The sequence below is a fragment of the Ictidomys tridecemlineatus genome, chromosome 16 (genome assembly GCF_052094955.1).
Source record: "Ictidomys tridecemlineatus isolate mIctTri1 chromosome 16, mIctTri1.hap1, whole genome shotgun sequence".
Classification (NCBI taxonomy): domain Eukaryota; kingdom Metazoa; phylum Chordata; class Mammalia; order Rodentia; family Sciuridae; genus Ictidomys; species Ictidomys tridecemlineatus.
In genome coordinates, this window is record NC_135492.1 from 4,590,057 (window position 1) to 4,617,844 (window position 27,788).

Consider the following 27,788-nt stretch of genomic DNA (forward strand, 5'->3'; position numbering starts at 1 on the left):
TGCCACTGAACCTGGCACTGGTCAGCCTTGAGTAAACCCTAGCAGCAAAACATGAAAAGTATGAGCAGACAGAAAATAAGTGGGAAAGCCTCTCATCCCTGAGCTAAGTTGGCCCGGTTCTTAAAGATATTTTATCTTTTAAGTCAGATTTCTGTATCTATTGTAGACAAAGCAAATTAATTAAGATATAAATCAGATCCTTTTCTTCCACAGCCAATCTAGCAATGACCAGAAAAGAACCAGTTTCTCACTCTCCACCAGATTGCACTGTTGGTCAGCAATGGCTTTTATAAAAATAGGCACACTTCCCACATTAAGGTAAAAATACCCTTAAAAAAAAAAAAGCCAGGCGCAGCAGCTTGTAAGACTGAGAATCACAAGTTCAAAGCCAGCCTCAGCAACCTAGTGAAACCCTATCTCTAAATAAAATACAAAATAGGGCTTAGACTGCGGTTCAGTGGTTGAGTGTCCCTGAATCAGAAGCACAAAGATTCCAAGTTCAAAGCCAATCTGGGTCATTCAGAAAACCCTGTCTCAAAAGGGCTGTGGATGTCCCTTGGTGGTAATAAGCTTGCATACCATGCATGAGGCCCTGTGTTCAATACCTTCTACCAAAAACCAAACAAATACAACAGTGGTGCAATACTGTACTCCTAGTGACTCCAGGCGGCTCAGCCTATGGGCTGAGACAGTAGGATCCTGAGTTCAAACCTCTCTCTAATAAAATATACAAAGATGCTTGGGATGTGACTTAATGATTAAGTGCCCCTGAGTTAAATCCCCAGTACCAAAAAAAAAAAAAAAAAGACAAGGCATTTAAGTTAAACACACATTCAAAGTTTATCCAGTTGACCTGTGAATAAGGAAAACAACTCAGTGAGACCCTGTATCTAAATTTTAAAAAAATACAAAATAGGCCTGGGGATGTGGCTCAGTGGTGGAGTGCCCCCAGTTTCAATCCCAAGTACAAAAAAAAGATGTATGTATGTATATTCACACATATACACATAGAATATGTACATATGTAAATAATATATTTGTATGTGAGACACAAAAGTACCCATTGTAAAAAAGCAATAAGTTCCAGTATTTTAATATCTTGAACTCACTTGAAGAAATATGTGCATTTCAATAATCCTGATAAAACACTAGAGAAGAAAACAATTTTTGGAAAAAAAAATTTTTTTTTGGTACCCAGGATTGAACTCAGAGCACTCAAACACTGAGCCCCATCATCAGCCCTATTGTTACATCTTATTTGGAGACTGGGTCTCACTGAGTTGTTTAGCACCTCACCATTGCTGAGGCTGGCTTTGACTTAAATATTCTCCTTTCTCAGCCTCCCAAGCCACTGTGATTACAGGCATGTGCCACTGCGCCCGGCAAGAAACTGATTATTTTGCAAATAACTTACTCCTATTATGTTTCTTTTAAACAAGATTTCCAGGTTGTATGGATTACCATGACAATATGATCTAGATAAAAGTATTACACCATACTATTGAGTTTTTCAAAGAAATGTTTTCTGAAAAGATGAAAATGAGAACTCGGGATCAGGCGTTAACACCCAGTTACTTCAACAGGTAAATTCAGGAGGACTGCCAAGCTTGATACAAGCTTGTAATTCCAGTAGATCAGGAGGCAGAGGCAGGAGGATCAAGTTCCCAGGCCAGGCTCAGCAACTTAGCCAAGAGTCTATTTTTAAAAGGGGTGGGGATGTGGCTCAGTGGTTCAACACCCAGGTTCAATCCCTGGTACCCCCAAAAAGAAACAGTACAGTGAGAGACCACCACTAAGAAGAGACAAGACCCACCTTACTCATACAGAACAAATTATTTAGGGGAAGCAAGCTATTCTAAATCCCTTTAAGTGCCTCATACTAAACAGAAAAGATATAAGAACACCTAGCAATCCTAGCCAGGAAATGTCCAGAGACTACGATGTAATAAAGAAAATAAGCATTATTTAAATCTACTCTGGAAGGTATTCTGCTGCAAAGGAACCATCGCAGTCCTAGTCAAAACACACATAAACCAGGTGCAGTGGCACGCGCCTGCAATCCCAACAACTCAGGAAGCTGAGAATTGCTTCAGGTCAACCTGGGCAATTTGGCAAGAACCTGTCAAAGGGAAAAAACAATTATAAGGCTAGGTTTACAAAATCTGGGATGTTATAACACTGAGATGAACAAATTAAGTAGTATAACTTTTAAGATGGTTTCATCTGCAACACAATAAGACAGGAAAAATATGACTTCTGCATGATCTCTTCACCCTTCCTACTTAGGCCAGTTTCCTCACAGAGCATGGGAGCATAACCCTACCTACTGAGCCCAATGAAGTCCTCCCTCAGGAAGCAGTATGTGCCTCAGTCCCACAATTCCACACAGGAAGTCCATGCTTTAACATACCTAGTGATCTGCAAAGAAATGTTTTCTTTACATCCTCTTCTTCTCCAACCCCTTCTCCTAGAAAAAAGCACTCACTCACTGTGCTCCACTGGGTAAGGGTGCTACAAGAATGGCTGCAAGCTGCTTAGAGCAGCCCTGGACACTTTCCAGGTGAGTTCTACCAAAGAAAGGCTTGGAACATTTAGCTCTTGGGGATTTTTACTTGATTTTGCCCAAAATTTCCTCAGGAAATTCTACACTCTCCTTCAACACCTTTAAAGGGGAAAGGGACTGCAAAACAGTGGAAAATCTTTAACACACTAAAATAATAATTTGATAGCATCTGCTTAAATTCCTATTTAAAGTTTACAATATCCAGATGCCACACAGTTTGCTTTTCAACCACCAACCAGTCAACAAGGGTATAAAACACAATTACTTTATTGATTTCTTACAATCAAATACTGGCAACTAGTATTACTTCCACTTATGCATCATTAAAAAAAAAAGGATCATTCCTTAGTATTTTTAAGTGATGCATTATATAACAAAGTTAGAACTTAAAATGCCCCCTGATTAATTATGTAAACTGCTAATTTTTTTAAAAAAAAAGCATAACTAATAATTTGGTTCTTTTCTTCATAAAATGGAAATTTAAATATTTCTCCTGATAGTCTTGAGGTCAGCATTATGTTATTAGTGAAAAATGTGGGTATTGTAGTTTCATCTAGAAAAGTGTGTATCCTATACACCTTACTTAAACAAACAAAATGTGCATAACAAAATGCATACAGTCAATGCATGATAGAAAGCATGTTTCAAATATATGGCAGGCTCTCAGGCCACCATTTTATTTAGGTTTTACATTATCATTTATGGCATTATAGATTAATTATACATAATACACTTTTATACATTTTAACTCTGAAGAATATTAATTGGTGCTTGAGAAAATTATTCTAGGTAGCCATTTGGTTTGCATCAGGAGAAAGTGAATCTCCAAGAGTTTGCTGTCTGCCAGGTGGGAACCATTAACTCTAGTGAGTAGATCAGCTACTCAATATATTTCACAGTGACTGATTCTCACATCCTGGCAATGCTGCTCCTGCCAATCAGCCAGATGGTAAATCACATCTGGAATTACTTGTATGTGTTTTTCCCTTTTTTTATTTTTTTCTTCTTTTCTGGATTAACTGTGTTGCTGTATTTCTTCTGATCTCTCCAAAAGTATTCCATTTCAATTATTCATAATTCCTTTCAGAAAATCCTCAGACAGCTCCATAAGTGGAAGTTGTGGAGATGGAAAATCCAAGGGAGGAAGATTGGGTATTGAAATATCCTTGGCTTTCCCAGTATTTGCTGCAAATTTGTGCCAGGTTGAAGAAGCTGTAGCAGTGTCTGAATATAGTGGCAAGCTCCATAATGCTGACTTTTCTATAAAATCAGCATCCACATCCAGCTCCTTATGTACTGGAACTTTTACAAGTCTTGCTTTTTCAGCTTTTAGTGCTTTATTTTCTTTCCTTAATCTTTCATTCTCAGCCACAAGGCACTCCACATGCCTTTTCAAATCTGCAATTTTAGTTGCCTGGTTCTCAATAATTGTTTTATCATCCTTCGGGGCTTTGCTTCTAATACATGGCTGTGTTGGCTCACTCTTTTGCTGAAGTAAACATAATAATGTTTCTGAATTCCTGTCAAAGACTCCATGAATTTCAGAAAGGTGTTTCTCTGTACAAGGGCTGTAGTTTGGGGAAAGAAGGGGACTCTGACCCTCTGCATCCTCAGCAAAGGGTTTGTGAGATGCCTGAAGTTGGGTAGCTACATCCTTGTCTGTGTTCTGAGCTTTTGATCGTTCTTCACACTTTGCCCTTTTCCACTTCTCCTGAATGAGGAGGGCCTGTTTCATGTGGCTATCCCTTTTCAGTTCCAGTGATAAATGAGCCTATTTCACAAAAGGAAAATTACAATTTGCAGAATTTAATATTGAAAGTCTTTTTTGCTGTTAATATATGCTATTCCAAGAGCCTTTCTGACTTAACACTTAAAATTTTTATACTGTTTGCAATTTAGTAAAGATTCAATAATAATATCAAAATAACATAAATTAGAGAATTTTGTATTTTTTTTTACTTAAGTGAAAGCACCTATCATTAAGTTAAAATCCTAATCTCAATAATTCAGACTTTTTCTGACTGTGCTTTACACTTCCTCCATCTGCAATGCCATGCCATTTGTAATCATCTTAGAATTGGAGAAATCCTTTCTCTTTAGAACTCCGTTCTATAGTAACCAAAATGAAAAGTCTTCCTGTTAATAGAGATTTAGAAAGCTCAATGCAGGCAGATACTAATAGCAGGTTCTATAGTATCAAAGACACAAAGTTAAATATCCTATGATTCAGTGTTAAGACGTAAGTGGGTTTTCCCTGCCACTGATATCCCTCTCAGAAATTATCTCCTTATTTCAATTAGACATATATGTACTAAGTACTTCCTAGGTACCTGACATTTTACAATCAAGAAATCAGAAGCCAGGTTTGGTGGCACATGTTTATAACCCCTGCTACTTAGGAGGCTAAGGCAGGAGAATCACAAATTTAAGACTAGCCTGGGGAACTTACCAAGACCCTGTCTAAAAATTTAAAATAGGGTTGGTGATGTAGCTCAATGGTAGAGCACCTGTCTAGCATGTATAATGCCCTGAATTCAACTCAGACCACTGTTAAAAAAAAAGGTATTTAGATAAAGGTATTTTTTAAACCTCAACAAGCCTTCCTCTAGCATAAGAAATAAAGTCACTGGTGACACATATTTTGAAGTTAAGAACTTTTTAACGTAAGGCAGGGGGCATAGTGGTACAAGAAGCCTGTAATTTCAACCATTTGGGAGGCTTAGGAAGATCAAAAGTTTAAAGCAAACTTGGGAAACTTAACCAGACCCTGGTCACAAAATAAAAATAAATAAAAAGGCTGGAAGGATGTGGTCCACAGGTAGAGCATCCCCTCCGTTCAATCAGTACAGGGAGGAAGGAAGTCAAAAATAAAGAAAAAAAAAATGTCTAAGAATTCAAGAACAAACAAATGGGAGACTTCATATTTAAAAAATCTTCAATAAGCAGATTTATCCAATTGGATCCAGGCATGGTGGTGCACACCTGCAATCCCAGCAGCTCAGGAGACTGAGGCAAGAGGACCACAGTTTCAAAGCGAGCCACAGCAACTTAGGGAGGCCACAACAACTTAGCAAGACCTGGTCTCTAAATAAAAAAATAAAAAGAGCTGGGGATATGGCTTAGTGGTTAAGCACCTCTGGGTTCAATACCAGGCACTAAAACAAACAGCCCAACAATGGTCAAATATGAGCTACTAACAGGATGCAAGTTTCGGCATGTCTAAAAGAACAGGAATGAGGTTGGGGGAGAAGGTTGTTTCTGTATGCCATTATATCAACAGTTCACTTAGTTTTCACATTTTACACATTTCTAATATAGCACTTAAAGACCTACATTTGATGCCCCACCATCAAACAAAAACAGAAACCCTGCAGATTTTACAATCAAAGAACTTAAAAAGGGGTAAAATGCTTTTTTTTACACATAATTCAAGTCTCCATTAAAAAATATTTTCAAAATTTTTCTGTAAACCTTAAGAACATGTCTTACCTGCTCAGACTTGGTCAGCTTCATAGCATCAGAAAGATATGCTGGCCAGAAAAAGAGGAACATTAATATATGAGTATCATCCTATAATTACCAGGTAAAAGAAGTTTTAATACTTCTCATACAGAAAAAAAAATGATCTTACAAGCAGTAATGCTATGATTAGGTTTTTGAGGGAATTTTTTTGTTTGTTTGTTTCAATGCTGGTGAATGATCCCAGTGACTAAACAAGGGTTAGAGCTCTTCCACTGAGCTACATCCATAGCCCTTTATACTTTGAGATAGAGTCTTGCTAAATTTCTGTGATTGGCCTGGAACTTGTGATCCCCCTGCCTCAGCTTTCCCAGTCTCTGGGATTACAGGCATTTGATACCTTAACTGGCAGGTTCTATGCTTTAAAATCCCTATGGAAGGGCTGGGGATGTGGCTGAGTGGTAGAGTACTTGCCTAGCATGTGGAGACCTTCATTTGATCCCCACCATCAAACAAAAACAGAAACCTTACAGATTTTACAATTAAAGAACTGAAGATGATTTCATTTGAAAAATAATGTTTAGGAAGGATTAAAAAGTAATAAGAACCAGGCAGGTATAGTAGTGTATACCTGTAATCCCAGCAACTCAGAAAGCTGAGGCAGGAGGATTGGAAGTCTGAGGCAAGCCTGGACAACTTAGACTTTGTCTCAAAAAATATAAAAATAGCTGGAGATATTGCTCAGTGGTAAAGCACACCTGGCTGGGTTCAATTCCCAGTACTTAAAACAAATTAACAAGAACCTGTTAGGTATTTAGTCCAAAATAACTCCCATTTTGAAAATTAGCACCTGACAATCAAGCATGACCTTCCTTTTAGGCTCACCCCCAAAGACTCCCTAACTATTAAAACTATAGCAATGGTACCAAATAACAATCACAGTGTTTTTTAACTACTCCCTTGTACCTGACTATATATTTAAAAGACATTTTTTTCCAGTAGGCTGCAGCACCTTACAGAAGGGCAGTCTAATAGATATTCTCTGTCAATAAACCTTTGCTTAAACTAAGATGTATGCCCCATGGATATTTGCCCCAGCTACCCTAAAAAAAAACCTTTCAGACCAGGTGCAATGACAAGCACCTATAATCCCAGCAGTTCAGGAAACTGATGCAGAGGATCTGAAGTCCACAGCCAGCTTCATCAACTTAGCAAGCCCCTGTCTCTAATAATAAAAAAGGGCTAGGAATGTTGCTCAGTGGTTAAGTACCCCGAGTTCAATCCCAGGTACCAAAAACAACAATAACCACAACTCTCTGACCTCAGGATCAATCTCTGGGTGACTTAATTAGTTAGGTACATCCTAACTTTCCCTCTTTTAGTAGATTGCTAGGAGTCTGCCATGGGTTGAATCTTAAATGCCCCAGGAAGCAAGCGCAAGTGTTGAAGGTTTGTTCCCCAGCTATTGGCACCATGGGAAGGTATTGGAATGTGTAAAAGGTAGGGCTTAGTTAAAGGAAATTGGGTGACTCAGGGTTTGATGTGAAAGGCATATGTGTCCCCATCTCCTTTCCCTCTCTGCTTTCCATTACCATGAAGTGAGCAGCTTTGCTCTACCACATATTTCACCATGATGTTCTACCTTGCCACAGTCCCCAAAACAACAGGGCTAATAAAAAACATGAACTGAAACAATGAACTGATGAAACCTTTCCTCCTTTCAAGTTGAATCTCTCAGTTATGAAAATCTACAACAAAAATTTGGTAACAAAAAGCAGCAAAGTCTTTGCTATCACTATACCTGATAGTGGCTGAGAAATCTTTTAAATTGAGACAGAGGAGGTGTCATGGCTTAGAGATGTTGACTACAGAAAGCTTGTAATGTTGTAAACAGAGCTTAAAGTGCAATTCTTGTGGGAACTCAGAAGACCAGAATGCTGATAAGAATGTGTAAACTAAAGGCCAAGCTCATGAGGTTTCAAACAGAAATAAGGACCCTATTGAGAACTGGACTAGAAGCCATTCATGTTACATTCTGGAAAAGAACTAGTATTCATTTTATGTATGCCAAGAGTCTGTGAGGCTGAATTTGAAAGAGATGGACTAATTAACTTGGTGGAGGAAATTTTAAGGCAGTGGTCTGTGTTTAGCTTTCAATTAATATATCATTGAGAATGGGAATAAAAAAAGAGAAAATAGAGATTTGAAAAACTTTAGTTTAGACAGAAAAGTAGAACTTTTAAAGTTGTGGCCACGTAAGGTACCACTGCTAAAGAGATCAATCCCATTAAAAAGAAGCTAAGGATTTTGCACCTCAGGAATCAGCAAGACCCATCATAGAGTCAAAAATTTCTGTTTGATAAGAGAGCCCAGAGGAGCCCTACTACCACAGATCCAGGGAATTGTTTTCCTTGTGTTCATCTTTCAAATGAATCAGAGTCTGCCATAGCTGTTGTTGAATCAGGCCATCTACTGCTCCAGCTGGTAGCAGACTTTGTCATCCATACAATGGTGCTTTTGCAAACATGAAGAATACAGGAGTTATTACATGGGGACCTGGGAGATCCCATCAAGACTTCAATCAGCATAGGGCAGTCAAAGCTTCTTCCAAGTAGCCTCTGAGAAGGCAATGTGTGAAGCTGTGAGAATGAAGCTAAAGATGCAATGGAGACCCCAGTAAGTCAGAGATGCCAGGAATGTAGAATGCCTGCCAAGGGAAGTCACAGGCAGAGAGTAGAGCCAGCCAAAGTGAGTGGCCACATGCACTACAGTTGGCAAAGACAGAAACAGGACTGCCTAAACCCTTTGGAGTTCACATCATATCACTGTGTCTCAAAAGCAGCACAAGAAGCTACAGAACTCAGTATTTGCCCTGCTGGGTTTCTATCTTGATTTGGTCAAATCCTTTTCTTCTTTCTGTGGTCCTATTCCTCACATTTGGAATGGAAATGTCTATCCTATGCTACTGAATGTTACAAGTATATAACTTGTTAAATATTCCAGTGGCTCACAACCAAGTTTGCCTTGAGTCTCAGAGTAGACTTCAGATTTGGACATTTGAGTAATAAAGGAACTGTTAAGACTTCAGAGACTCTTTAAAATAGAATAAATGCATTTTGTTTCATGAGATGGACATAAGCTTCTGAGGGCCAGCAGCAGAATGTTATGGTTTAGAACTTGAATGCCCCCTTGAAGGCTCATGTGTTGATGGTTTGATCCCCAACTGATAGCATTATGGATAGGGAAGTTACAAACTCTGTGGAAGGGGATGTGTTACAGAAGGAAGTTAGGCCATGGAAGGCATGACCTTGAAGGGAATACTGGCCACATCTCCTTCCTCTCCCTCTGCTTCTCAAGGCCATGAGATGAGCAGTTTTCTTCACTACACTCCCTACCATTAAGTTCTGCCTTCCAACCATTAATTTTGATACAGGGCCTTGTTAATTTACCTAGGGCCTTCCTCAGTTGGTGAGGCTGGATTTGAATTTGCAATCTTACTTAGCCACCCAAGTCACGTGACAAAAAAAAAAAAGATGGGTCTGAATGACCATGGACTGAAAACTCTGAAATTGTTAAGAAAAAATTTTCTCCTTCTAAAATCAATGTAGAAGGAGAAAAACTTTTTCTTTTTCTACATTGATTTTCTCAGGAATTTTGACAATGTCAAACACAAAGAACTAATCATAAGTTCTATAAATATTCAAACTCTTGGTACATTTTGAGGTTTATAATATCAATCTGTTTTTCATTTTGTGCTTCTATGGATTTCTTCATTTACTTATTTTTACTTACATTCTGTATTTCATTTTGTTTCTCTGTGAGACATTTTAAATATGTTTTTGAACAAGATGGGGTATAAATAACATTAATAGTGGATCTATTTCTTATATTTTGTTTACTATAAACTTTTTGGTATGCCTCATTCCTATATTAAGTCTCTTTTTCCCCTTCTGCAGATACAAGACACTGCTTTCTGCCTGATCTTTATTTGTATTTTAATGATTTTCCAATTTCATGCTTAGAAGTGTCTGCTAGGTTCTACCATTCCTAAGAAGCAAATTAATTAGACGTTCCTTGTCCAAAGAAAACTAGGTGATTATAGTTTTGATCAAGCCTTACATGCCAGATTTACATTTTCCTTCACTTTGTTCTCGTCTTTTTTTTTCCTGTATTAATTTTGCATAGCTTGTGTATTTTTCTTCATTAACATTTAAATCTGTTGAGATGTTCTATCTGCTCTTCAACTCTTCAGATACATTGTGGATGAATTTTCTACCTGCATAAGTTTTTTCTCCTTGTCTGAACTACACTTTGATTTATCCACTCCTTTTTTTTTTGGTACCAGGTATTAAACCAAAGGGCACTTAACTACTGAATCACATCCCCAGCTCTTATTTTTATTTTATTTAGAGAAAAGGCCTTGCTGAGTTGCTTAGGGCCTCACTTTTGCTGAAGCTGACTTTGAATTCACAATCCTCCTATCTCAGCCTCATGAGCTGCTGGAATTACAGCAGTATGCCACAGCATCAGCTGTTTTATCTACTTTCTTATCAAATAGAATAGCCTTTGCAAAACTCAAGAAATGCCTCCCTTTGTAGTGCCTTAAAACAGTATAATGCAGCAGTGCATACCTATAATTCCACCAGCTAGGGAGGCTGAGGCAGGAGAATCAGGAGTTCAAAGTTAGCCTCAGCATTTTAGTATAAGGCCCTAAGAAACTCTATGAAACCCTGTTTCAATTTAAACAATGGCTAAGGATGTAACCAAGTGATGAAGTGCCCCTAGGTTAAATCCTAAGTAATAAATAAATAAATAAATAAATAAATAAATAAATAAATAAATAAAAGGTTATTTTAGAAGGATAAAAAAAAACTCAATCTGATTGCATGGTCATAGATTTCCTCCACAAATTCAAAACAGGAACAAATGCTCACCAAGAGAAATTTGGTAAAAGAATAGGCATCTCAGGAAAAAAGAAAACTAACAATTCTGATTAAACTGCTTCCTCCAAATAGGAAACAAGGCAAATATTTAAAGTAGATATTAAGAAATGATGGGGACAGGAACTAAGAAAATCTGAAGAACCTACTACTTCTTCCAGCAAAGCATGGTAGTGCATGCCTATAATCCCAGAGACTCGGGAGGCTGAGACAGGAAGCTCACAAGTTCAAAGCCAGTCCCAGCAACTTAGTGAGGCCCTAAGCAACTCAGGGAGACTCTGGCTCAAAATATAAAAAAGGATGGGGATGTGGCTCAGTGGTTCATAGGCAACTTCAATCCCAGGTATCCAAATAAACAAAAAAAACCTATTGTGAATAAGTCAATTTAGAATACAATGAGCTCATTCCAACACATCAATTTTGCAACTCTAATACATGGCTATTTTTTAAAATATTTTTTTTAATTTTAGGTGGACACAATACCTTTATTTTACTTATTTATTTTAATGTGGTGCCAAGGATCGAACCCAGTGCCGCACACATGCCAGGAGTGTGCTACCACCGGGCCATAAAACCAAGTCTAAACTCCAAATCAGCCCAGTTGGATTTACTAATCACATTAAGTTCTATCTCCATGATTTAAAGCTAATGATTTAACAAGCTATCATCTTTTTTAACCTAAGAATGTCACAGAATTTAGACCAGGTAAGGGTGATATTTGAAGCCCTACAGCAGTTTCAATTATTCAAATATCAGATTAAGAGGAATGCAAGATTTTCCCTTTATTTATTCAGTTAGCTGGAATCTTTGGTTTTGTTGTTGTTATTTTGGTACTGGGAAGTGAACCCAGAAGCATCTCAACCACTGAGCTACATCTCCAGTGCTTTCTTTTTTTAAGAGAGAGAGAGAGAAAGAGAGAGAATTTTAATATTTTATTTTTTAGTTATTGGCGGACACAACATCTTTGTTTGTATGTGGTGCTGAGGATCGAACCCGGGCCACATGCATGCCACGTGAGCGCGCTACCGCTGAGCCACATCTCCAGCTCCCCAGTGCTTTCTTAATGTTTATTTTGAGACAGGGTTGAAGTTGCTTAGGGCCTTGCCATGTTGCTCAGGCTGGCCAGGAACTTGCAACCATCCTCCCTCAGTCTACCAAATTGCTGGCATTATGGATGTGTGCTTATGGAACTCATATGTAACATGACTTAAATAGTTAAACAATATGTTGCTTTTGTAATGACTAAAATTTAATAATTCAATGGATAACAAAATATTGTTTAGGAAAGACTTAACAATACTGAATTCATAAGAGTTAATATTGTACAAAACCCCCCCATAAAACTCACCATAAAATATACAGATTTATGTGGTACCTGCCATGTGCCCATCTTGCAGCACAAATGTCAAGTATTTGAAATTCAGACTCCTTCAAACAATATTTACTATGAATTGGCAGACTTCTTGCAATTGGCTCATAAGTCTTTAGGAACACGGCTGTGTATAAGAACTATATACCAAGGTGCCATTTATGCCATCTTCATGTTTCAGACAGAAGACTGGTTTAGGAGAAGCTGGGAAATCCATCATATTTGAAAAATACTCTTAAGCTAATTTTCTGGATGATCAGCAGAATGATCTAACATGCATATGCAGGACAACAAACACTACTGTTGTGATTTCCATTCTAAATAAAGTGGTCAGAGATACTGGGAAAAACAAATTGCTCTTCATTTTTACAATCAATATTTCTTAAAAAGACAACTTACCCGCAGCCTTCTTGTGACAAGAAATAGCCTCTTCATATTTCCCTGCAGCTAATAAACGGTCTGCTCGTCTGCTCTGCTGATAAGCCTAGAAGACAAACATCTATACATTACTATTAAGTACAAGACATGACTTTAGAAAACAACAATAGAGGTTGAGTTGGAATACCTACTTACTGTAAGGCTTTGGGTTCTATCACTAGCAACTGCCCCCCAAACAAACCAACCTTTTAACAAGATAAATGATACTATTTGTTGTCACACCTCAAATCATCATTACAGCTGTATCTATATCAGGATCTATGAAAAGAGTAGATAGAACCTAAAACTACTGCATCTAAATAAACCCTCTTTCAGTTAACATGAAGCTCTTCATTGACCCACATTCTTCAACTCCAGAGGTTAACTAGAAAGAGTCACAATTATAGTCTGTTACTCAAAATGTTTTTTTTTTTTTAATTTTTCAAACTTCTTTCAAAATAAGAGTTATTTCATAGACAATTCCACTAGTCTTAGGGTAGGGAGAGGGAGCATGGAATGAATAGACAAACTCTAGATAGGGCAGAGGGCTTGGAGGGGAAGGGAGAGGGCATGGAGTTACAAATGATGGTGGAATGTGATGGTCATTATTATCCAAAGTACATGTATGAAGACACAAACTGATGTGAATATACTTTGTATACAACCAGAGATATGAAAAATTGTGCTCTATATGTGTAACAAAAACTATAATGCATTCTGTTGTCATATATAAATAAAAAATAATAATTTTTTAAAAAACTATTATCAGAGAACCACTTATCATATGGTAAAATTTAACTTTTATTATTATCAGTTCATTCTTCCATTTCAACATAAAGCTGCTATTTGTCTCAGAAATTAGAAATCTGTACTGGGCATGGTGGTATTTTCCTATAATCCTAGCTCATCAGGAGGCTGAGGCAGGAGAATAACAAGCTCAAGATCAGCCTCAGAAACTTAATGAGATGCTATTTCTAAAAAATAAAAGGAACTGGGGATGTAGTTCAGTGCTAAAGTACCACTGGGTTCAATTCCTGGTACCATTTAAGAAATTAAAGAAAAAATGTTTGCACTTGAGGCACTATGATACCAATACCAGTATTAAAGTGATTTTTTTTAAATCAGATACAACTCACCAAAAGAACAAAGGAAAACTACAAAATTCTATAAGCAAATGACTTAAGGATCTCCACATTTAAAGGTAGACAGATTAAATAAGCAATACTGGCCTTTTATTTATATATATATATATATATTTTCATGGTACTAGAGATCAAACCCAGAAGCACTTTACCTCTGAGCCACATCCTCCAGTCCTTTTAAAGTTCTATGTCAGGGCCTTGCTAATTTGTTTTAGGGCCTCAGTAAGTTGTGATCCTCTGGTCTATGCCTCCTAAATTACTGAGATTATAGGCATGTGCCATCATGTCTGGCTATTGTATGAATTTTAACCACAGAGTCAGACTAAGCAAAAATATGTTCAAAACACATAAATGTTTTCAGGTACCTAGAAATGACAGGCTCTGGGGAAAGAGAATATACATAATGAAGAAAACTATTAGATACAAGAAGTTATGATTAACATTATTTTTCTAATGAATATATTCTAATATTATTGTTAAGGCTTTTCCTTGAAACCCCACAGACCATCATAACTAGGAGTGGAACAGTGTAGACCTATCCCTACCGAGAATCAGGGGCTCTGGTATCAAATTCTTGCTCTCCCACTGAAATAGTTAATTTATTCCAACCTTCAGAGCCCATTTGCTGACCTATAAAATGATGGAATTGGACTAGATTCATGGTCCTGAAGTTTTAAATGGAATTAAAATCATGAGAACTAGGTAAAGATGTAAATTCTGGGTCATTAGGTTTGGAATAAGGCTTAAGATTTTACAAAGGTATATAGCTAGTTTTATAGCTGCTGGCTCACAGACACATTTTAAGAAGCAAAAACAAGATGGTATTTGAGATCACTGCACTCCAATACTGTCTCTATGATCTTTGTGCCTTTGGGGACTCCAATCATTTTCTCCCTTGTGATATGGATATTTGTGTGCCTCCATAATTAAACTTCAAGCTCTGATGACAAAATAAATGGTTACTTGAATTTCTGAACAAGAACAAAAAGCTCCCAATAGGTGAAGTCAGGACTTCTCAGCTCTCCCATCTTCCCTAAAACCTCCCCATGGAAAAATCTAATCTCTAACTCTGCCCATTCAGGATTTACCTCTCACTATAGTCTCAGATATAAAATTTTCTAATAAACACACTCATCAATTTAGGTTATTTCAAACCACAGCAAATTCCTTTTTTTAAAGTAGTTACTATTAAATTCTTATTAAACATCTACCAAGTGCAGACAGGGTAGAGCCGACGTTCCAACTCTCAGCTTGAACACTTTTATAAACACATGAACTTGGCTTTAACTATCTGTTTCAATTTTCTTATCTATAAAATGAGAGTTATTGTGAAAATTAAACTAATTAGCACCCCCTAAATGGTTTGTTATACTAAGTACCATGATAGACAATGAAAGTGGAGGTTTTTTTTGTTTGTTTGGTTTTTTTTTATATATCACCAAGAGGTTGACAATGAACAGTGGGATACACCTGTAATCCCAGTGACTTGGCAGGCTGAGACAGGAGGGGCACAAGTTTATGATCAGCCTCCAAAATTTAGAGAGGCCCTAAGCAATTTAAGAGAATCCTGTTTCAAAACTGGGGGGGGGGTAGTTAAAAAATAAGCCAGACATGGTGGCACATGCCTATAATCCCAAAGGTTAGGGAGGCTGAAGCAGAAGGATCACAAATTCAGAGCCAGGCTCAGCAATGGTAAGGCACTCAGTGAGACCCTTTCTCTAAATAAATTACAAAACAGGGCTGGGGATGTGGCTCAGTGGGTGAGTGCCCTGGAGTTAATCCCCAGTAATCAAAATAAAAAATAAACAAAAAAAAAAAACCTCTGGGTGATGTGGTGCACATGTGTAATCACAAGAGTGCAGGAGGCTGAGGCAAGAGGATCTGAGTTCAAAGCCAGCCTCAGCAATTTAGCAAGGCCCAAAGAAACTCAGGGAAATCCTGTCTCTAAATAAAATATTTTAAAAAGACCAAGGATGTGGCTCCATGGAAAACACCACTGGGTTCAATCCCCTGTACCCCCTCCTCAAAAAAGTGACAACAGAGTACATTAAAGTTTATATTTTAATAATTATAGATACTGCAGGAAACCTATTTTGGTAGTAATTTTCTTATTTTTAAAAGAATCATTAAGATTTCCCATTTTAAAACTGATCTCCTTAAATACTTTTCTTAATAGAGTCAAGTCATTAAAAGTAGCTATGGTGTGATGACGAAAACCTGTATTCCCAGTTGAGGCAGGACTGTAATTCAAGTCTCAGGAATGTAGAAAGGCCCAATCTCAAAAAAAAAGAAAGAAAGAAAAAAAGAAAAGTAGTACATGTGAAAATTTCTGTTATTTCAAAGTAAAAATTATGAAATTTTTTATAATCCATGACTCCTATGTTACAGTAATCATATTGCCTTGTCCACTAGACACATAAAGAATCCCATCCAGATTTTTGTTGGGTATTTTTTGTTTGTTTTATGTGGTGCTAGAGATTGAACTCAGGGCCTTGTGCATGAGAGGCAAGCACTCTACAAACTGAGCTACATCCCCAGCCTCCAAATTTCAATCTTAGAATCAGATACTAAGTTAATAATGTCTCAAGAGGTTGTAAATAATGTGACATTCAGAAACTTGGAAAGACAGGTAGAAACAGATCTGTAAAGAGAAGTGAAGCAGTCAGCCTAAAGAGTCAGAGACTCCTGTCTGAATCTGAGGCTCCCTATGTTCTTAGACTCATGTATACTATACCCCTGCTTTTCCTGCTCCTTTGTTTAGAGTCCAATAAATCATCTCTTTTTGTTTAAGCTGATTTCAAATGGGTTTTCATCATTTGCAACCAACAAAAACCTAGCAAATATAACCTGTTACTAAGTGGCTGATCTCACTAACAAATATTTTCTTTCTACCTCTACTGGCTTTGTTTTTGCAACTGAGGATTGGACCCAGGAGCACTTTACCACTGAGCTACAGCCCCAACTCTTTTCACTATCTTTTTAAATTTTGAGATACGGTCTCAAAATTTGCTGAGGCTGGTCTAGAGCCTAGAATTTTCCTACCTTAGCATCCCAAGTTACTGGGATTTACAAGAATGTGCACCTGGCTATAGGCCACTTTTAAAATACACATTCCACACTGCACTCTTACCCAAAGGAAAACAGTATTATCTTCTATAACCTTCAATTTATTAGTTCATTTAGGGGAAAGCTGTAAAGACAAATGAAAAAAACCAAAATGCCAAAAAGTCCACAGAGGAAAATATACCATACTCCTGACTTTATAGTAGGGTTGTCTGTTGGGAGTCATCCATTTCCCCCTTCCTTTATTAATCAATAGAGTAACCTACAGACAACTAGCAAGCAGTATCTACAACCAGTAAGCACTGAAAGGACTACTAAAAATTACATTTAAGATATTCAAGTCAGGAGTAGTGGTTTCAATCTCACAATCACTATCCACTCTAAATTTTAATGTTTTCATCTGTAAAATGTGAAATATCTCATATAGCTATTAGGAAGACAAGATAAATAATCTACATAATGCTAATCCCATCACTTAGTAATTGCTGGACATATTTTAGTGCTCCACTGCCTTTTCCTAGAGTATTTCCATTAAGCCCAGCCTCACTTGTGCCAGGAGGTTAATTTTCCCTAATATTTTCAGGGCAACAAGGAAAGGATTCAAATAGCCCTCTTTACCTTAAAAATGTCACTGCATATAATATAATAAAGTCACAAAGACTCCAGGAAAATACAAGGCTATTCCTCCTTGGACCATCATATAATTATTTTTCTTGGATTAGAATCTCAAAAGCAAGTGGATTCATTTACCTCAAATAAAGAGAGAACTGACTACTCTGGGGGAAAGTTCAGTTACTCAAGAAACATTCCAAACACTTAAGAGACAAACATGTAGGAAACACTTTGACCTGCCTTTGCAGCACAAGTGAGTAAATCATGACCAATGGTCATATGTAAATTAAAACCTTACATCATCTCCCAAACTGAAAGGAAACAAACCAAGAAATAGAAATAATCTCACATAATTTTTTTCAAGTACTGGAAAACTAAAAAACATTCTACTAGTCCTTTCTCCCAATTTTCTAAAATTATAAGACAAGGTCTCCCTAAATTATCAAGCCTAGCTCAAGAAACCCCAATCTCTCAAATTGCTTGGATTACAGGAATGTGCTTTGCACCATTTATCTCACATTAAGTTTTAACATATGTTACCGGCTCACAATACCAAAATTAAATGTACGAAATGAAATGCCTAAATAGACACTAAGAAGTTTTATGTTACAATCTTTCCATATTCACAAAAAGGAGAGTAAACCCTTTGGGGAAAAATAATAATAATAACCAGATGAAACAAACATATCAAAGTTGAAAGACTATTTTTTCTTCAATGGAATTGAAATTTATTTTTCTTTTTAACAACTTTTGGGGGAAAGATGCATTATTTGTACAAATTTCCTTTATTTCCCTTGTATTGGCAATACTGGGGATTGAATCAGGAGTACTCTATCACTGAACTACCCTCAGACATTTTTCTTTTTAACATTGAGACACAGTATCACTAAATTGCAAAGGCTGGTGTCAAATGTGTGATCCTCCTGCCTTAGCCTACCAAGCTACTGGGTTACAGGTATGCACCACCACTCCCAGCTTGTTCTAGTTAAACATTGGAATGACTATTTCAAATTCTTCCATATCTTAGAAAATTTAATTGTGAGAAATAAGCCTTAGGGCTCTTACTGTAAAACTAACATAAAGGAATCAATACTACAGCAGAGGCAATACATGCTGACATAGGATCTACAGTTCAATATAGATAAGGGCCAAGGTGAAATGAAAATGAGAAAATTAATAGAGAAGCACTGCTAAAAAAGCATCCAAAGCATGAGTTTGATCAATATTTTACTCAGTACCCAAGAATATATTAGGTCAATACCTAAGTAATTACTTAATTTCTCTCAATGTAGGTTCATCTGTAAAACTGGGAAAAAGTTCTTACTAAACCCCAAGGATCCCTGAGGACATATGATTATAAATCCATGTAATAATAATCCTATACTAAGTTCTTATACAATGAACTTGGACAATACTAGAATGTGTTTAGCATAATTTTGATAGAGGCCTCTCAATTTTACTTAATAACACAATTATTTGTTTTGTTTGGTACCAGAGACTGAACACAGGGGCACTTAACCACTGAGCCACATCCTTTTTATTTTGGGGAGGTACTGGGGATGAAAGGCAGGGACACAACCACTGAGCCACATCCTGAGCCCTATTTTGTATTCCATTTAGAGACAGGTCTCAATGAGTTGCTTAGCTTTAACTGACTTTTAACTCCCAATCCTCCTGCCTCAACCCCCCAAGCCCAGCAGCAGGGATTACAGGCGTGCATCACCATGCCCTGCTATTATTATTATTTTTTTTTTATTTTGAGACAACGTCTTGCTAGATTGCTTAGGGCCTTACTAAACTGCAGAGGCTGCCTTTGAATTGCCTATGCTCCCACCTCCAACTCCAGAGCTGATGGAATTATAGGTGTGAGCCATCAGAGCCTGGCTCATTTTTAAAACCCTTCAAGTAAATATCAACCTCTATTTCACTATTATCTTCCAATAAATAGCTAGGTAACAAATCAGATATTTCAAATCACAAATGATTTAAGAATTCAAGATGCCAAACATGATACTTGCCACATACTTTATGGATTATGAAACTGTGCTAATCTTTTAAATATAATTATTTTCAAAAGATAACACAAGCCTGGCATGCTGAAGCATGCCTGTAATACCAGTGGCTGGGGAGGCTGAGGCAGGAGATCTTGATTTCAAAGCTGGCCTCAGTAACTTAGCAAGGACCTAAGCAACTTATATTGACCCTGTCTCTAAATAAAATTACAAAAAAGGGCTGAGGATGTGGCTCAGTGGTTACATGCCCCTACTAATTTTTCCTAAACTGCTGACTCTGTTCTTTATTTTTACCACAATCACCAGTTTCAGTCTTCTCCTAAGCCATGACACACCTGTAGAGCAGCTGACTGGGGCTATGCAGAAGGCTGTATCCAAATAAAGTGAAGCTAACTGGAACTGAACAAGTGGTCATTTTGCAAGGACACTTGAACTTTGAAGCACATTGTAAATGGCTGATTATTTCTAATAGCCCTATTAAGTTTCAGAATTGAGTCACCCAAGTTTCATTGCAAACTATGTCTACCTTAAAACAAGAAAGGTACAAGGCAGTTTTCTGGCTTTAAAAAACTCCCTAATGTAGTCCAAAGTTTTTAAGGGTAAACAATAAAGGGGGGAAGGGGTGGGAGAGGGGCCAAAGTAATAAAACTGGAAGAGTTTCTCAGAACAGCTAACCTGCCAAAGTTAAGTTGGAATAATAACTTTAGATGATACCAGTGACTTTGAACCACAGCCGCTGGTTAGAATCTTAGGCTTTAAAGCTCACCAAATTCAAAACTGTGTAAGTGAGACTTTAAGTTACGGGCTTATGGTCTCATTATAATACTGTATCTGATACATACTCTACTATGTATCAGATACAGTACTAAGTGGTTTGCACATATTTCCTCCTTTAACCCTAACAAAAAACCTGAAATAGAGTGAGATCAAGTAATTTTCCCCAGGTTAGGCATCAATTAAGTGACAAAGTCAGAATTTACCCAAGCAGTCTGGCTTCAGAAACTATTTTCCTAAACCACCAGGCTCCATTGCTTCTCTATATAGTGTGAACCAGTTCAAGGCTCTTCCAACACAGTAGGGTTGAGAAGACCAATGTGAGAAATTATTTCTCCATAGTCCTTTTTCCCAATTCCACCAGCACAAATGAACTGCAAGCCCATGACTAAAAAGTTTGTCCTGTCTGCAACTTTAGGTGCTCTAAGTTTTATAGATAGATATCTATATCTATATCTATAGCTATAGCTATAACTATATATCTCCTAGATTAGAAAACTCACAGATGCAGGGCTGGGGATGTGGCTCAAGTGGTGGCGTGCTTGCCTGGCATGCGTGCGGCCCGGGTTCGATCCTCAGCACCACATACAAACAAAGATGTTGTGTCCACCAATAACTAAAAAATAAATATTAAAATTCTCTCTCTCTCTCTCTCTCAAAATAAAAAAAACAATAAAGCTATCATTAAAAAAAGAAAAAAGAAAACTCACAGATGCAGAGGCCAGTCTGGAAAGAACCGTTTCTTATTGCTTAAAAGACTTTAGACTACCAGTACTTTTTCTGAGAACAACAAACAGCTTTTATACTTTATGAGCCTAAAGTGATGAAACTGAGCTAAAAACAGAACGGTCCTGTTTTCTTCCCCCAGCTATCCCTAATTTATTCGGGGAGAAGAGAGACTATTTATGAACCCAAACTAATGCAGTAAGTAGGTGAAAAAAAAAACTGGAGGTAGGGGTTTTACTCTACCTCTCCAAAGTCGGGGAGCTTAGACTCAGGCCCCCTGTGTTGAAACTTACAATCAGCATTACACACCATTTCTGTCCTAGCCAAATTCCGTGCCTCCCAGGCTTCAGAGTGGCTGCTACCTGGCGCTTGGAGGCATCTCCCCCACTGCAGCAGAGAAAAGGGCATCCCCAGGAGGCAGCAGCCCCTCGCCAGGGGCCCTGCAACAGGGGGCACCCGAAGTCATTGGGAGCTTCCCTGCGATCTCAGAGGAAGGCAAACTCTGAGGCGGCTTGCCCGGAGCCTCTGTGAACTGAGGGCCTACCGGTGGCCCTCAGCCTCTGCGACTGTCACTGCTAAGACTGCCCCCTGGCATCAAGGGTCTACCTGCACTCTGGGGACTATACCCGACGACTGAGGCAAAGGCATCCACCGTAGACGCAACCCTGTGAGCCACTTACCAGGTTGAGAGGTGCTTCCATTACTTCCAAAGACCCCAGCACGAGCAGCGCCGTCGCCAGTGCAGTAGAGGGAAGTAGAAAAAGAGCGCGAGGAAGCCTGGGAGACAGCCGCCCCTCAGCGTGCCCAGAGAGATTGTGGTAGGCGCAAAAGAAGCAACCACCCTACCACTTCCTTTTCCAGTGCCTCGGGCTGCCCCCTGAGCCACATGCACTTCTGATGTCACTGCCGGGGGCTGACTCAAGGTGGGAGTGAAGACGAGGAGTAGGTGGGGCTCACTGAAGGCGGGGCATCGGCTGATGTCTGCTTCAAGAGTTTTGTTTTGTTTTTTCCCCATGAAATATCTTCTGAAAGGGTAGTCAGATGTTTTGTGAGGAAGTGCATGCTTTTAGTACCTTAAGATGGCTATCTTCCAATATTGACTTCTCTCATTTCCTTCTCCCTGACTTTTTTTGAAATTCACTCTGCCTAGCTACATCCTCTCTTGCTCTTGTGTACCCACCTTTATCCTTGTACCTGTTGATGTTTTTCAAAAAGTAGATCTGAGGGCTGTGGTTGTAGCCCAGTGGTAAAGTGCTTGCCTAGCACATCTGAGGCACTTGGTTCAATCCTCAGCACCACAAAAAAAATAAGTAAATAAATAAAATAAAGGTATTGTGTCCATATACAACTAAAAAAAGCAAATTTGATCAATGTTAAACCATATACTGAACTGGGCCATGATGGGAGTTAATGTGAATTATTCAGCAGGGCTCTGCCTTGAAGTTGAACACAAACTAATAAAATAGCATGTGTTACAAATAGCGAAGAATAATGATGCATTTAACAATTACATTCTAAGCCATGCTGTTACTGGTGTTTATCGGTGATGAGTCCTTGCTTCCCCAATGTTGAAGTATAACATCAGAGAAGCATGCTGAGGCAAGGTTAGAGTGGAAAGTAAAAGCTTTATTAAAGGACAGAAGAAAAGACTTACTTCTCCTGGAGGAAGAAGGGGGAACCAAGAGGTGGAATCCATGGAAGGGAGAATGTATTCCCTTTTTATAGCTAAGGTCTTTTTTTTTAACTCTCCCACATTCCTGTCCTCTGTTTTGTTACTTTTAAGTGATAGAATGTAAGTGTGAAGGCCCAAAGTGTGGGGCACAGGTGGGCCAAAGGAGTAATCTGGGCAGGAAAGACCTTTGGATTAGCATCTCCAAGTTTGCTGGGAGCTGTTTCATTAACATTTCTTGGGGATCCGCTCTGGGCCTTGGGTGACATTAACATTCCAAGAGTTGTTCTGCTTTTCTCTGACTCCATTCTCAATGTGGCCTTCATTTTGGATTTTACTCGACATTAGACCCGATTTACCTAACTACACTGACTACCTATCTTTAAATCTGTCTTCAGTGGCATAAAATTATGTCATGAAATCCATTGACAAATGTGATTTATGCTGCAAAGATGGACCAGAGCTGTGATGGAGAATAACCAAGATGCAGTTGGATGGTGAAGGAAATTTTCCCAGGGGTGTGTGATTTTTCAGATGGAACCTTTAAAGAGCCAGCTAAGCAAAGAGCCTTTCAAGGAAAGTAAATGTACTGAAACTCTAAGCTTAAAAAAAAGAGAAGAAAGAAAGAAAGAAAGAAAGAAAGAAAGAAAGAAAGAAAGAAAGAAAGAAAGAAAGAAAGAAAGAAAGAAAGAAAGAGAAAAAAGACAGACAAAAAGAAAAACAAAGGCTGCAGCATCTCTATTATGGTGGAGACAGGCAAAAGAAGATGTCAAAAGTAGTGGGAAAATGCAGCCAGGCATGATGATAAATGCTTATAATCTCAGCTACTTCAGAGGCTGTGGCAGAAGAAACACAAGTTCAAGGCCAGTCTGGGCAATTTTAGCAAGACCCTGTCACAAAAAGGGCAAGGGAAGTAGCTTAGTGCTAAAGAGTAGGTTAATGCAAGAAAATGAATGGCCTTAAGTACCATCTCTTTCTTTCTTTCTTTTTCTTTTTTATTAAAATCAAGGGTTGAACCCAAGGGTGTTTAACCACTGAGTTATATCCCCAGCCCTTTTATTTTTTTTATTTTGAGACAAGGCATCACTAGGTTGCATACAGCCTCAATAAATTGCTAAAGCTGGCTTCAGTTATGTGATTCCCCTCCCTCAACCTCCCAAGCTGCTGGGATTACAGGCATGTGTCTCTGTAGCTGGCTTTTAAGTACAATTTTAATGTATAATGAAGCATTTAGATTTTATTCCAAAGTGCATTGGAAAATAAGTGAAAGTGTTTTTTCTTCTCCTTGTTTTGTTTTGTGTTTTTTCAGTGCTACTACTGAGTCTCAAAGGAGAAGCACCTAAATGGACAAGTGGCACATACTTGTGACTATTGAGACACACAGGAGTATAATTGTCCACTTCATGCTTTGCTGCTCTGCCATTGAGGCTTATTTTTTAAAGGACATTTTTTTATCCATAATCTTGGAGGAAACAGGATTGCCCTTCTTCCACATCCTAAACCCAGTTATCAATCCTTGAGCACACATCTATCTCAGGAATAAAGTAATTCAGATTTTGGGCATTGGATCCAGAAGATCTAAGAAATCTCCCAAATTAACAAGTGAATTATGACCCCTATTAGGACACATCTAGAATGTACCCTTTGAATCACCTTCGAAAATCTTCTGTTCACACTGATAGGTAGAATCACAGACTCTGGAGACAGAAGTTCCCCTGTTTTTACTTTTCTAACAAAGCAATAAAATTTATTTTTCCTTTTTTTCCTCAAAAACCATGTCTCATTATTGTGTTGGCAACAGGGGCAAGAAGGAAATTTTTGGTAACAGAAGAATGCCAAAGTTGAGACAGCCTCAATAATTTAGGGAAACCTTCAACAACTTAGTGAGACCTAATCTTCAAATTAAAAAAAAAAAACGAAAATAAAAAGGTCTGGGGATGCAGCTTAGTGGTAAAGCACCCCTGGGTTTAATCCCCAGTACTAGAGGTTTGGGGGGGGGGTAGGGGGAGGAGAGTGAGAAAGAGAGCGTCCAAGAACTTCTACAATGCAGGAAACATCCATAAACATTTGACATGCAAAACAGGAAACACTTGGGCAACCCATCCATGCCCTTGACCCAGGTCCTTGCCTGCAAAAAGTAACAGGACACAAGGAAAATAAGCTAGTGCTAGAAAAACTGGTGTGAAATTGTGTAACATCTCTGTCTTCTGTCTTCAGCCCTTAGCTATTGCAACCAATGGGTTGCTGTTTCTCCCTCCGAAAATGCCTTGCATTCTCCCTTAGATATCTATCTGCTTTCCTAAATAAATTTGTATCTCTGACTAGCATGCACTGAATTTTTTTCTCATTCTTGTATGCCAAGTACACCACTTGTCCTGAGTCAAGTTCCCCTCTCTGGGACCTCCTCTAATGACAGAGCCCCTCTTTCTCTTTTAGGTTCCTAGAATCAACTTAGAACCTTATTAATATTGAACAGATCCTGCCCAGAAGCTATTTGTAAGTGTTCTTCTCTGCCACTTTAACCTTTCAAAATGTGCTCCATTGTAACAGTGGTCCATATTGTGCTTTGAACATAACCCTGACTGCTCTAGCACTGTAATTTATTTGTAAAATAGACCTGTTTCTTTCTCTTCCTCTCTCCAAGCCCCTCCCTAATCTCTACTCCCTAATCCCTAATCCCAAAGGAACAAGATTACCTTTCTTCCCCATGCTAGGCAGAGTTATCTGTCCCTGAGCACACACCTACCTTAAAAATGAAATAATTCAGACTTTGGGAATGGCTTCAGATCTCAGAAATTACTATCTTCAAAATTAACAAGTGAATTACAACTCCTACAGAGTGAGTGCCTTTGCTTCACTTTTCTTTATATTGGAATTGCAAGGGCTTTGCCTGAGTTTCCCAGTAAAACAAATCACATTTGGGTCTTCATCTTCTCCCTCTCCTTTCTTTTTTCTTTTGTTGTAACATTGCTGATAGGGTTCAACAGCAGAACACTAATTCTAGATTTTTATGATCCAATTTTTTTTTGTTCTGAATAACATTGTTATTGGCTAAAAGATAGGAACTCCAGCCCTAGTGTCCTGTAATTGCCAGGTTGCCCATGAGAGAAAGGGGTTCCTGATGATGGCTGACGTTGGTGGGCATGGTCAACATATATGCTCTGTTTTTTTTTCCAGAAAGACCCCTGATCCCCATCAGGGAGGCTCCCCTACCTCTACAGAATGACTTGGCCCATTCCTTGCAGCTGTATAACAGGGGTTCCCTTGACGCTTTGACTATATTCCTTGTGGCTTTGAAACTTACAGATTGTTTTTTCTTTTTCTTAAACTTTTCCTGGATCTTCTCTAATGTTCTTTTTAACCTCCTCCTGATCTTCTCTCTGATCTTCTCCTCCCTGATCTTTTCCCTAACCTACTCCTCCCTGACCTTCTCTTTTATCTTTCCTTTAACTTTTCCCTGATCTTCTCTGATCCTCTTTTCCCTAAACTTTCTTCCTCATTTTCTCCCTGATCATGTTTTTTTCTGATCTTCTCTGATCTTCTTTTCCCTAACCTTCTCCTCCCTGATCTTATTCTCCCTGATTTTCTATTTCCTGATCACCCCTTCATAATCTCATTTTCTCTGAATTATCTCTATAAAAGCCCTTGTTTCTGAAAATGGGCAGGATCATAGTCTTTGTGACAGGAGTTCCCTGTGTTTCTCTTTTACTAGCAACGTAATAAATCAGCTTTTTCCTTTTTCTCAAAACTGTGCCCTTGTTATTGGGTCAGCATTAGGGACAAGGACTGAGCTTTTTGGCAACTGTTGAAGTTGGGATTAGATATGTACAGAAAGAATTATACCCTCTATGGATGAGCATGTTTCCTGGTTATGATCCCCTGCCCTTTCTGTTCTGCCTCCCTCTGGCTTTTTCTGAAAGTATGAAATGCAGCATCTTCACCCTGATCAGGCCCAGCTGAGGAAAGTTCTGCTGCAGTCTGGCTGCAGCAAAATAACAGGGGGGGTGGGTGACGAGCATTGTGTACTTTGATACAGAAGGAGTGGGAGCCGTTTATTGTAGGACAACAGTGGTATTTATACATTCAACACAGCTTATCTAATTAACATAAACTCGATACAGCAGTCAACCAATAAGGAATCTCCACACTTAATGGTTCACTGGCTTTACTTCACAAACCACTCCCTCTGGCAAAATGTCAGGCGTCATTCCGACTTGTTTACAGACTAACAAGTTTAATGTGGCAGCTTCCAGGTTTAAGCTGGTGTACTTCCATCTTTTCACCCAGCAGTGTCTGTGAGTCCAGGTCCAATGTAACTGCTGCAGGATGCCTGCAGTAGGTGACTCAGAGTGTTGTATTGGGTGGAATTTTTCCTTCCTACAGTGCACTGAATGGGGAAGTGAGGGGCAAGAAAGCCATACTGAATTACTCCCTTGTGTAAAATGTGTAAAATTGTGTAAAATGGGGTAACTGGTTGGTGAGGCAGGCTCTGCTTAGGTTTGGTTATAACGTGAACCTGAAGGATAACCAGTATTCCATTGAATTATTTGAGAAAAAAAAAAGTAATATAATTTTATTTTTGTCTCTTGGCAAATAAATATGTTTTTATTTAAAAAAATTATATATATATATATATATATACATTCCTTGAAAGCCGTTATACATGTAATGTATTTAACAGATGTAACTTCAGTATAATACTTTTCTGTGGTACTTTTTACTCTGATTAAATGAAACATCTTTCTGGCATCTTGAAACCAATTTTTCTCATACTTTATCATTTTTAATTTTTTTGAATGTACCTCTTCTTTCCTCCTAGGCCCCAGATTTCCACTGTGTTGACAAGTATAGTTCTAGCTTTATGCTATCTTGTAACTGTATACTGTCATGGTACACACGTACTATAATTTCTACAGGTATATGCTGCTTGGAGAGGAGTACTCCATATATACATAAACAGTTTTAATGAAGAAATAACAGCAATTTCTACTCCATCTTTACTTCATGAGAATTTGTTGTGTTTCCTCATCAATATTCTGTAT

The 27,788-nt window shown here is 38.3% G+C and overlaps 2 protein-coding genes across 2 annotated transcripts in view; both read right to left on the reverse strand.

Moving 5' to 3' along the window:
• LOC144371422 (uncharacterized) overlaps positions 1–27,788 on the reverse strand; it is a 308,519-nt gene that overhangs the window by 106,628 nt on the left and 174,103 nt on the right. The window lies entirely within an intron of this gene.
• Positions 2,860–27,788, reverse strand: part of LOC144371377 (nuclear receptor-binding factor 2-like) — a 60,203-nt gene continuing 35,274 nt past the window's right edge. The window contains exons 3-5 of the mRNA XM_078033717.1: positions 12,731–12,815; positions 6,053–6,093; positions 2,860–4,334 (exon numbers count right to left, since the gene is read on the reverse strand). Coding sequence (XP_077889843.1) covers positions 3,627–4,334; positions 6,053–6,093; positions 12,731–12,815 — 834 coding nt within the window. The 3' untranslated portion in view covers positions 2,860–3,626. The remainder of the gene's footprint in view (positions 4,335–6,052; positions 6,094–12,730; positions 12,816–27,788) is intronic.